Here is a 12,866-nt window from a genome sequence, read left to right as displayed (position 1 = left end):
GAATTATGTTCATGTGTTTTGCAAGCTTTGTTCTTACAATTTATGACATCCACATTCTTTTTATTTTGTTACATCCTTGTAACACATTCCAATACATCTATTATTGTACATTATCATGTATCAAAAGAATTTTTCAAAGGCTGTGGAAATGATCCTGAAATCCATTAAATACTGGGTTAATGGGTTCATAAGAATCGAGTCCCCAAGGTGATAAAAACGTGATAAATTCAACACCAACTAACGAAGGCTCATCATTCATTACCCTTTCAATCCTTGCTGTTTAGAAGTGCATAATGAATAAGAGACAATCAGCACCTGATAAAGCACCTATAATCCAACTACATGAGGTATACATTATTCAATATAATATGGAAATTAAATGGCGCATTTGAGATGTTAAATGTGACCATTAAACTGAAATAGTTCGAGAATACTTTGGATGTTTTGCATGCAAATTTCAGAACCTCTGGCACAATTTTCTTATTAAAGTCTTAACTCAGACTTTATTCTTTGGATTTTATGGTCGAGGAAAATAAAGAGCAATGAAAGTAGCTCTTCCATTGAATTGACTTGATTTATTGCCACATGTAGCGAGGTAGAGTGAAAAATATTGTTCCGCGTACAGTCCAGGCAGATCTGTACACAACAAAACATGAGATATACATAAACACACAATGTAAATACATAGACACAGACATTGGAATGTAAGGGAATATAAAAGAGAAAGGTGAGAGATAATATTCATGTTAGAATTAAGCTTTAAAGGGTGAGTACTGTTATAAGAGATGTAGGAAGAGGATCTGTGGGAGAGAGCTCGCAGAGAGTCGCCACACTCTTGCTTCAAATCTATTCCAGTATTATGCTGAAAAACACTGAAAAAAATAATAATACAAACAAATTCAGTAATGCAGCAAATTATTCATAGAACATAGAACAGTACAGCACAGAACAGGCCCTTCGGCCCTCGATGTTGTGCCAAGCAATGATCACCCTACTTAAACCCACGTAACCTGTATACCCGTAACCCAACAATCCCCCCATTAATTTCGCATAGCCAGTCTACCTAACCTGCACATCTTTGGACACTGGGAGGAAACTAGAGCACCCGGAGAAAACCCACGCAGACATGGGGAGAATTTACAGATTCCGCACAGACAGTGACCCAAGCCGAGAATCAAACGTGGGACCCAAGAGCTGTGAAACAACTGTGTTAGCCACTGTGCTACTGTGCTACCTTCTTTGTGGAAGAAGATAGGTTGATGTGGGATTAAGGCAGGTGTGGTAATGAAGACAATATGATATAGGGTTGGAAGTGCAAATCAGAATGAAATGGGATTGCTAGTTTCAGGCTGAAACAAAGGGCACGATTTAATGGCCTTGTCTCGCCCGACTTGGTGACACAATGAGGCTGTTTAATCTCGTGAGAGGCCTGTGACTGGGTGTGATCCGGATTAACATATTTCAATGAGCCATCAGGTTCATTGGGCTGATTTAGCACAGTGGGCTAAACAGTTGGCTTGTAATGCAGAACAAAGCCATCAGTGCAGGTTCAATTCCCGTACCAGCCTCCCCGAACAGGTGCCAGAATGTGGCGACTAGGGACTTTTCACAGTAACTTCATTGAAGCCTACTTGTGACAATGAGCGATTATTATTATTTAACTATGTGTACTCTGTATTCACCAGATGCGTGGGAATTACCAGCCTCGCCTAGGAGACAGTGCCATGGCGCCGTTTAATACTGATCCACACAAATGTGACCAAGCGTAATGGCACCTGGGAGAGTCACCATGGCCATTGGAGGACCCCCTTGAGGTCGGTCTCTGGGCAGGGTGGTACCCTGGCACTCCTGCTGGCACCCAGGATCTTGGCGCTACCAGCCTGGCACACTGGCACTGCAACCTTGGCACCCTGACACTGCCAGGGTGCTTCAGCGGCACTGCCAGGGTGCCAGGCTGGCAGTGCCAAGGTGCCTGGGTGCTAGGTTGCCTGTGCCAGGGATCAGACCCGGGATTCCTGCCTTTAAGAGGTAGGGTGAGCGGGTTCTCGAGGACCCCCTAAGAGGGAGGTTGGGGCCGTGGAGGGATCTGTAGATTGTGGTGGGGGATCAAAGGAGGTTGAAAGATCGAGAAGACATTTAAAAATGGAACCTAGATCTGCAAATACTCTTCCTGTACAGGAAATGAGTTAAGTGTGGCCTCGAAGGGGCATTCCTCGACGAGGCCAAAAAAGCAGCAAAGTCCCGTTAGATAGCAGGCTTGTACTCGGCGCTGCAGGTGCCAAGAAACATCCCGCTAAACATGCCAAAACAGCACTTTTTTTGCATTAAATTGTGCCCAAAGCCTGGGGAGGAGGACGGAATCAATGGCAAGGAAGCATAGTTCATGGTGGTGACCAAGACAGTGGCTTTCGTATTCTTAATGCAAGCTGACCTAGATTTTAGATTTAATCTTAGTAGGATTAATAGAATTTACAGTGCAGAAGGAGGCCATTCGGCCCATCGAGTCTGCACCGGCTCTTGGAAAGAGCATCCTACCCAAGCCCACACCTCCACCCTATCTGCATAACCCAGTAACCCCACCCAACACTAAGGGCAATTTTGGATACTGAGGGCAATTTAGCATGGCCAATCCACCTAACCAGCACATCTTTGAACTGTGGGAGGAAACCGGAGCACCTGGAGGAAACCCACGCACACACGGGGAGAACATGCAGACTCCGCACAGACAGTGACCCAAGCTGGGAATTGAACCTGGGACCCTGGAGCTGTGAAGCAATTGTGCTAACCACTATGCTACCGTGCTGCCCAATGTGCTTGTTTAACTTGAACAGAACAAAAACAAGGCCATGTTAATGCTGCTAACCTTTCACACGAATAGAAACCAACTTAATATAGTACTGGGAAGCAGTCACTGATCAGCAGCATATGATTGTAATCGAAGGCAGTACGTCAATTACTCTGTCATTGAAGTATATGTAATTAAAATAAGAGTCAGATAATATTTATTTCTGTATTTTTTCATTAACACCTCTATGAAAGGATTACAAATGCCGTTACAGAGTTTGGGAAAGAGAGTTTCTCGTATCAGGAACAACTGATCTGACTTATTCAGTTCTGGTTGATGAATGGGCTGTTTATAAAAAGGGACACAGTTTAAAGCAAGGCATTTCCCAGAATTATCCCAGAAACCGTCAATGTCTGCTGTTGGTTGGAGAAAGCAATGTTGAACCCGCTGACGCCAATAGCTGTGTTTTCCACCATATTGCGTGGCACTTCGCACAAAAATGAACAGACACAGGTTTCGCATCTTATCGAGGGTAGCCTCAAATTCAGCCACCCGGCCATGACCTCAGAGCTTCCGAAAACCAGGCACCATATTTAAAGGCCATGCCTGCACACAGCTAGCACTCTTCAAGGAATAGGAAGCCGCTGTGCACCAATAGCTCCCAGGCAGTGCATTCCAGACCGTCACCACTCTCTGGGTACAAATGATTTTCCTCCAATCCCCCTTGAACCTCCTGCCCTTAACCTCCTTGAACTTGTGTCCCCTCGTAACTGACCCTTCAACTAAGGGGAACAGCTGCTCCCAATCCATCTGGTCAATGTCCCTCATAAATTTGTGCACCTCAATCAGGTCACCCCTCAGTTGTCAGCAACAATGCCTTCCAAGAGAGGGTATCCATCCAGTCCTGAAAGAGGATGAAGGATCTCTTCAGTTCCACCAGGATAAGTCACTCTAACAAAACACTCAACTCGCACAGTCACAGACACAGACACATTACACATTCCCAGGGATCTAACTTACCGACACTATCACTCACTCTCCCACACACACCTTCATCTCCCCTGTGGATCGTATCCTCATTCCATTCATGCCTCCACTCATCATCCACACATGCCAGGCATCCTTATCGCCTGGCCTTGCACGCGTGCTGCTGACACTCTCCTTCTGTATTCTGTCTTCATGCAGGACAAGCTGACGCACAAAAAAAGGGAGAGGTCCCAGACTGTTGCAGGGATGCCTGAACTCAGGTCCTGACAGACCCTGGGGGAGAACAATTCGGCTGGCTAGCAAGGATGTGGACCATTTATGTGCTGACAGTGAGTTTGATGGTTCTCAACCATTGAGGATCCTGCACTGCAACATCAAATTGCTCAGCTGATTCTTCTACAGTAGAGCTTATGTTTGGCCTCACCTTCTGATGAATTGGCATGAGTGTTGCTCTCTCCAGCTGCCCTGCTTGAAGGCCATTCATGTTCATTGACTTGCCATGTGAAGATTCCACCTCTTTGCTACCCTCTAAAGTATGTGCGGTGCCATTATCAGAAGAGATGAGGGATAATGGGATGTAAGAAGGATTAGATAGGGGCTTCCCATCATCTTCAATCCTTTCAGCTCTGTCATTGGTACAGTTCTCAATCATGGCCTCGCCAATGATGGTGAACACTATCTCTCCGTCATGATGAGAAAATGATGCCTTATCTTTCTCCTGACAGGTAGCTGTTGCTGCCTGTGGTGATGCAGCACTTTGCCCTGTGAGAGAGGGCAGTGTGGGAATATGTGCTGTGGAATGTGTTTGGATGGTGTGGCTGTCATGGTTGAATAGCTAGCAATGTGTATAAGGTGTGAGATGTGGGAGTGGGAGACTGGCAGCATTGTTAAGTGTGAGGATGGTGTGAGGCTTTGATTATGAGATATGAACCATAATTGATGGATATTGTTGGTAAGTGAGTGTTGGAAGTGTGAACTATTGTACAATGGGTGAGGCTTGTGATGAAGTTCATTGATATAATATTTGACGATGTAATCACTGACCTTGACCACTTGTGTGAGGTCATTGAACTTCTTTTGGCATCGTAATGCATGGTACTAAGTTATGTTCTGCATCATCTAAATCGGGGCTGAGTTCCCGCTGAGTTCCGCCGGCGTGGTTCACACATGGTACCATCTGGCAGGAGCTCAGACCCGCGGTAGCCGTCCTGGTGGGGGGGGGGGGGGGGGGGGGGGGGGGGCGGGGGGGCGGGGGGATCAGACTCCGGGAGGGGGCCTCCATGATGGCCAGGCCCACAATCGGGGCCTACCTTCTTCCACGCGGGCCCGCTGTGTCGCTATGCCATGTTGCACGGAAACGGCCACCACGCGCATGCTCCGGCGCGGAAACGACTGCCACGCGCATGTGCAGACCTGCGCCAGCAGTGCAGGGCAGTGTATTGGCACTGGAGCTGCGTGGAGCACTCCGGCGCCATGCTGGCCCCCTGTGGGCCACTGAATTGCTGGGCCAAGAGGCCCGTTGACGCCAGCATGAAACACTCCGGTGTTTACACTGGCGTCAACACATAGCCGGGGTTTTGGAGAATCCCGGCCCAGGGATTTTTTTAAAAATTCATTAACGGGATGTGGGCGTTGCTGGTTAGGCCAGCATTTATTGCCCATCTCTAGTTACCCTTCAGAAGGTGGCAGTGAACTGCCTTCTTGAACCGCTGCAGTCCTTGAGGTGTAGCTACACCCACTGTGCTGTTATGGAGGAGGTTCCAGGAGATTAACCCAGCAAGGAATGGCGATATAGTCCCAAGTCAGGGTGGTGAGTGACGTGGAGGGAAACCTCCAGGTGGTGGGATTCCCAGGCATCTGCTGCTCTTGTCCTTCTAGATGGTAGTGGTCGTGGGTTTGGAACCTTAGTGGGTTACTGCAGTGCATCTTGTAGATGGTATCAGTGGCAGCCGCTGTTCGTTGGTGGTAGAGGGTTAGAATGTTTGTGGAAGGGGGAACAATCAAGCGGGCTGCTCTGTTTTGGGTGGTGTTGAACTTCTTGCATGTTGTTGGAGCTGCACTCATCCAGACAAGTCGAGAGTATTCCATTACACTCCTGACTTGTGCTTCGTAGATGGTCATGCTTTGGGGGGTCAGGAGGCGAGTTACTTGCCATAAGATTCCTAGCCTTTGACCTGTCTTGGTAGCCACTGTATTAATAGGGCTAGTTCAGTTCAGTTTCTGATGAATGGTAACCCCCAGAATGCTGATTGTGGGGGATTCAGCAATGGTAATGCCAGTGAATGTCATGGGGCGATGGTTAGATCTCCTCTTGTAGGAGATGGTCATTGCCGTGCATTTGTGTGGTGCAAATGTAATTTGCCATTTGTCAGCCCAAGCCTGTACATTGTCCAGGTTTTGCTGCACGTAGACATGGACAGCTTCATTATCTGAGGAGTCACGAATAGTGCTGAATATTATGCAGTCATCTGCGAACATGAAGCAGCTGAAAATGCCTGAGAGACACTATCCTGAGGAACTCCTGCAGTGATGTCCTGGAGTTGAGATGCTGACATCATTGGGGATGGGGATGAGAGGGCCTGTTTTGGATATCAGACAGTGAGGATCAAAACAGGATGGTAACATCTTTGGGGCTACCCCCAATGTACAAATTATTTTTGAAAAACGGCCTGCCTATTCCTGCGACCATATTATGGCATGGGCAATGTATTATCATGGTCAATTAGTTTTAGAATAAACTCAATTGGCCTTTAATTATTTATTGAAATACGACGGTTGGCTTCTGACTTCAGCACCCTCCCACCTACTGTCTTATGGGGGAGTGTTCAGGAATGGGCAGAAAGATGGTGGGCTTGCTAATAAAAACACTCACTGCAGGGCAGGTGAGCACCAATTATTGAACCCTGAAGATTGGGGAAACCAGCAACCAGCAACACATCTCTCTAGCAATGTGCTGTCCCAGCAGTCATTCCTTGAAGACTGTGTTTGTGACCTGGAGAATAAATACAGAGGCAGCAAGGCGGATGAAGTGGAAAAATGCAAAGGTAATTCCACTTCAAGGGAACCAGTAGCAAAAATATAGAGTGCAGAGATGACTTCCTGTTGTCAAGTTGAATTATTTGTCTTCTTGTTTTAGTCCATATGGTAATCAGCCACTAGATGGTGCTGTAGTTGAATCAATTAGGTCACACACTGGGGGTGTTGGTCCTGGAACTGCTGAGTCGCATTACTTCTTTCCATGCAGACTAAACGAATTGCATGAAAAACATTTAACCAAGATCAGTTTCCCTAACAAAGGTTTAATGTTTAACATTAATTCCCCCAAGGCTATCACCACTATATCAAATACCTCTCCCTTGAAAGACCTAAACTTCCTTTTATTTAATGTGGGTAAACTAAAGCTATCCTCTTCACGTTCCTTTTAAAAGTGTTACCCCTGTGGCCTTGAATGCATCTCTTTCCCCGCCAGATATCCTAGCATTAGTCCAGTGCTGCTCAATCTTAGCCTGTTGCTTAATCTCAGCTTCCTCACCCGCATCCTTCCTGACTGCATTTAGCAATTTGGCACTTACCCTTCTGTTCACCCTTTTGTTACCTTGCAGCTGAAGTCCTCCCAAAACCCTGATCTAGCTATCATTCATAACTGCAAGTCCTCCAGAATGCTATCCTTGTGTCCTCACCCCATCTAAATCATACAGCCCCTTATCGAAGTCCTTTCTAAACTCCACTGGTTGTCTGTGTCTCAGAGAATCAAAGCATCTTACTGGGCAGAGAGCAGCCGTTCAGCAAGTCAACATTAACATTCTACAATCTGCTCTGACCTTATATTCCTGTAGATGCACACCCCAGTTGTCCTTTGCTAATCTATCTCTTGTACTCCACCATCAGTGTCCTTTCCTTTATCTGGTTGCCCATGCTCGATCTCCTTGCTACAGTGTGATAACCAGATATGTCATCCCCCTCTTCATGTTCAAAATTCTTCACTAATCATGGGTGGGATTCTCCGACCCCCTCGCCGGGTCGGAGAATCGCCGGGGGGGCCATGAATTCCGTCCCCACCGGCTGTCGATTTCTCCAGCGCCGGGGTTTTAGGGGGGGCGGGAATCACGGTGCGCCAGTTGGCAGCTGCTGGCAGCGCCCCCCCCGCCCCCGGCGATTCTCCTGCCCGCGATGGGCCGAGTAGCCGGCCGTTTTCGGTGGGTCCCGTCAGCGTAAATCACAACAGGTCCTTACCGGCGGAACCTGGCTCCACGGGCGGCCTGCAGAGTCCTCGGGGGCACGGAAAGCTCTGGCCCCGGGGGGTGCCCCACGGTGGCCTGGCCTGCAATCTGGGCCCACCGATCCGTGGGCAGGCCTGTGCCGTGGGGGCACTCTTTCCCTCCGCACCGACCGCTGTCAACCTCCGCCATGTCCGGTGTGGAGAAGAATGCCCCCTGTGCATGCGCTGGGATGGCACCAGCACACTCTGGCGCTCCCGCGCATGTGCCAGATCGTGCCAGCCGGCGGAGGCAGTTCGCGCCAGTTGGCATGGCACCAAGCCCTTCTGCACCGGCTGGCATGGCGCCAAACACTCCGCCGCCGGCCAGGCCCCTGAAGGTGCGGAGGATTCCGCACCTTCGGGGCGGCCGATGCCGGAGTGGTTCACGCCACTCCTCGGCGTCGGTTCATGGAGAATCCCGCCCCATACTTTTTTGATCCATCCTTTCTTCCTGTTATGAAACTTTCCATGTTCAATCATTATTCATAGCCCTAAAATACATTTTTCATTTTCTCTCTATAAAATGAACACTATAGAAATGTTACACACTCACTTAATTATTAACAGTATTTGTGTCCAATGAAACATATAAAATTGAACATTCTAAAACAACTTTTTAGATTGATTGTCCTTCTCAAGTAGCATGGTGAAAGTAGAATCATAGAATCCCTGCAGAAGAAGGCCTTTCGGCCCATTGAGTCTGCACTGACCCTCTGAGAGAACACCCCACCTATGCCCTATCCCCCGTCCTATCCCTGAACCCCACCTAGCCTTTGGACACTAAAGAGCAATTTCTTATGGCCAATCCACCGAACGTGCACTTCTTTGGAATATGGGAGGAAACCTGAGCACCCGGAGGAAACCTACGTAGACATGGGGAGAACATGCAAACTTCAAACAGTCAGTCAACCAAGGATGGAATTGAACCTGTGCCCTGGCAGCGTGCCATCCTAGGTAGTTCATAATTCTGAAAAACATGTAAGTGGGAACTTCCTGATTTTTTTGCTCCTTGTCTGTTGAAAATACTATAAGGCCTAGACATATACACAACTTGTTATCCATGTAATATAGTAAGTGTGGCAACATTGCAAAATATACCCCTCTCATGTTCTTCTGCGTACACGGCAAAACACCTCAACATTTTCATTATTAAAAACTGAGTAAAATGAAAATATGTCATTCAACAGTCTCTGAATCGTTAATAATAAGAAGTTTATTCTCCTACATTACTTTTAAAATAAAACACAATACTTTGCACATGAAACAAATCGGCAGCAATGTACAATTAGACAATATTTTGCAATATAACAACATATCATCATATTAATTCAGTTGTACTTCAGATATCACTTTGATTTGCTTCTTCGTTTTGCAAGACCCTCAATTATGTGAGAGTCAATAGGTCACATGCTATTAATTTTGTTCGAAGCCGAATACTTTTATACTAGTCAAAGCTTTAATAATGGCAACAGCATAAACTAATGCCATACCAAGACTATCAAATTAGGGGGAAACACGGGACTACACATGTCTATGTAAATAAATACACTGAGCTCTAGTTACCAAAATGCATCTGCAGGATAATTTTAAATGTGTGAGAAGAGCCAACTATCTGATCATGTCTTACTGAACACGAACTCCTTAAAAATACTGCAGTGCACTGCAATTGTAAAAGCTAAGCAAAGCCTACCTCCCTTAAATTTGACTTCAGTTATTCTACGCATTTGTTTAGTTGCAGAGCAAAATGTACATTTACACGATACAAAGCAGTATAAATTGTTCTATTTTTAAAAATAAATTTTAAATACATTTTTTTAATATAAAGAGGACCAAAGTGGAGAGATAGAACATAGAACAGTACAGCACAGAACAGGCCCTTCGGCCCTCAATGTTGCGCCGAGCCATGATCACCCTACTCAAACCCACATATCCACCCTATACCCAATTTAGCATGGCAATTTAGCATGGCCAATCCACCTAACCCGCACACCTTTGGACTGTGGGAGGAAACCGGAGCACCCAGAGAAAACCCACGCACACAGGGGGAGGACGTGCAGACTCTACACAGACAGTGATGCACTGTGATGCACAGACACATAGGGCAGAATCCTAAATCTCTTTAAAATTTTCAGACGTCAGGACCATTTCCAGGGCCCGACTCCACACAGGTCACAGGGTGCGAATTAACAGGCTGCCTCCAAGTTTGACTTTTCCACATTGCCAGTCAATTTAGAATGGTCAGTGAATTTCTGATGTGGGAGGCCCCATCAAAGGGTCAACAGTAATGGATGGACCAGTGGGAGAGGTGGACACCGCTGAGGCAGGATTTGGACATCACTGACGAGGTAAGCACTTATTTCCCATCCCTAATTGCCCTTGAGAATGTGGTGTGAGCTATCCTTTGGTTACAGGGTGGTCACGACTGGGAGTTAAATATCCAGGGGTATCAGACTAGTTGGAAGAACAGACAGGAAGATAAGGGTGGTGCTGTATCTCTGATATTTAAGGATGACATCAGGGCGGTAGTGAGAGGGGATATAGGTTCTATAGATAAAAGGGTTGAATCCATTTGGGTGTAAATTAAAAATAGTAAGGAGAAAAGGTAATTGATAGGCGCAGTCTACAGGCCACCAAATAATACCATAATGGTCGGATGGGCAATAAACAATGAAATAACTGGTGCATGTAAAAATAGTACAGCAATTATCATGGGAGATTTTAATCTACATGCCGATTGGTCAAACCAGGTCGGTTAGTGTAGACTTGAGGAGGAGATCATAGAATGTATCCGCAATAGACTCCTCAAACCGCATGTAATGGAACATACGAGGGAGAAAGTTATCCAAATCTGGTCCTGTGTAATGGGACGGGAATAAATAATGATCTCATCGTTGGGGATCCTCTCGAAAGGAGCGATCACAGTATGGTTGAATTTAAAATACAGATGAAGGGTGATAAGGTAAAATCCAATATCAGTGGTTTGTGCTTAAACCAGTGTACAGGATGTTGAGAGTAGTGAGGTCAGGGATAGGGTTAAAAGTTCGAAAGAGGGCACCGGCAAGCAAGACGCTGGTTTGAAGTGTGTCTACTTCAACGCCAGGAGCATCCGGAATAAGATGGGTGAGCTTGCAGCATGGGTTGGTACCTGGGATCTCGATGTTGTGGCGATTTCGGAGACATGGGTAGAGCAGGGACAGGAATGGTTGTTGCAGGTTCCAGGATTTAGATGTTTCTGTAAGAACAGAGAAGATGGTAAAAGAAGGGGGGGTGTGGCATTGTTAATCAAGGAAAGTATTACGGCGGTAGAAAGGACGTTTGAGGACTCGTCTACTGAGGTAGTATGGGCCGAGGTTAGGAACAGGAGAGGAGAGGTCACCCTGTTGGGAGTTGTCTATAGACCTCCGAATAGTTCCAGAGATGTAGAGGAAAGGATTGCAAAGATGATTCTCGACAGGAGCGAGAGTAACAGGGTAGTTGTTATGGGGGACTTTAACTTTCCAAATATTGACTGGAAATACTATAGTTCGAGTACTATAGATGGGTCAGTTTTTGTACAGTGTGTGCAGGAGGGTTTTCTGACACAGTATGTAGACAGGCCAACAAGGGGCGAGGCCACATTGGATTTGGTACTGGGTAATGAACCCGGCCAGGTGTTAGATTTAGATGTAGGTGAGCACTTTGCTGATAGTGATCACAACTCGGTTATGTTTACTTTAGCAATGGGCAGGGATAGGTATATACCGCAAGGCAAGAATTATAGCTGGGGGAAAGGCAATTATGATGCTATTCGGCAAGATTTAAGATGTATAGGATGGGGAAGGAAACTGCAGGGGATGGGTACAATCGAAATGTGGAGCTTTTTCAAGGAACAGCTACTGCGTGTCCTTGATAAGTATGTACCTGTCAGGCAGGGAGGAAGTTGTCGAGCAAGGGGACCGTGGTTTACTAAGGAAGTTGAAGCACTTGTCAAGAGGAAGAAGAAGGCTTATGTTAGGATGAGACATGAAGGCTCAGTTAGGGCACTTGAGAGTTACAAGTTAGCCAGGAAGGACCTAAAGGGAGAGTTAAGAAGAGCGAGGAGAGGACACGAAAAGTTGTTGGCGGATAGGATCAAGGAAAACGCTAAGGCTTTCTATAGGTATATCAGGAACAAAAGAATGACTAGAGTAAGATTAGGGCCAATCAAGGATAGTAGTGGAAAGTTGTGTGTGGAATCAGAGGAGATAGGGGAAGCGTTAAATGGATATTTTTTGTCAGTGTTTACACTGGAGAAAGACAATGTTGTCGAGGAGAACACTCAGGTTCAGTCGACCAGGCTAGATGGAATTGAGGTTCAAAAGGAGGAGGTGTTAGCAATTTTGGAAAATGTCAAAATAGATAAGTCCCCTGGGCCAGATGGGATTTATCCTAGGATTCTCTGGGAAGCCACGGAGGAGATTGTAGAGCCTTTGTCCTTGATCTTTATGTCGTCTTTGTCGACAGGAATAGTGCCGGAAGACTGGAGGATAGCAAATGTTGTCCCCTTGTTCAAGAAGGGGAGTAGAGACAACCCTGGTAATTATAGACCTGTGAGCCTTACTTCGGTTGTGGGTAAAATGTTGGAAAAGGTTATAAGAGATAGGGTTTATAATCATCTTGAAAAGAACAAGTTGATTAGCGATAGTCAACACGGTTTTGTGAAGTGTAGGTCATGCCTCACAAACCTTATTGAGTTTTTTGAGAAGGTGACCAATCAGGTGGATCAGGGTAAAGCGGTTGATGTGGTGTATATGGATTTCAGTAAGGCATTTGATAAGGTTCCCCACGGTAGGCTATTGCAGAAAATAAGGAAGTATG

At 46.3% G+C, this 12,866-nt stretch overlaps 1 protein-coding gene across 1 annotated transcript in view; it reads right to left on the bottom strand.

The window, feature by feature from the left end:
• Positions 1 to 555: 555 nt before the first annotated feature.
• The window catches only part of agmo (alkylglycerol monooxygenase), a 496,116-nt gene continuing 483,805 nt past the window's right edge, over positions 556 to 12,866 (bottom strand). Inside the window, exon 13 of the mRNA XM_038797483.1 lies at positions 556 to 872. Within this exon, the coding sequence (XP_038653411.1) occupies positions 858 to 872 (15 nt within the window). The 3' untranslated portion in view covers positions 556 to 857. The remainder of the gene's footprint in view (positions 873 to 12,866) is intronic.

Source organism: Scyliorhinus canicula, chromosome 5 (genome assembly GCF_902713615.1).
Source record: "Scyliorhinus canicula chromosome 5, sScyCan1.1, whole genome shotgun sequence".
In the NCBI taxonomy this organism is placed as follows: Eukaryota; Metazoa; Chordata; class Chondrichthyes; order Carcharhiniformes; family Scyliorhinidae; genus Scyliorhinus; species Scyliorhinus canicula.
The sequence above is the reverse complement of the archived record's forward strand: the minus strand, read 5'-3'. Positions and strand labels throughout refer to the sequence as shown.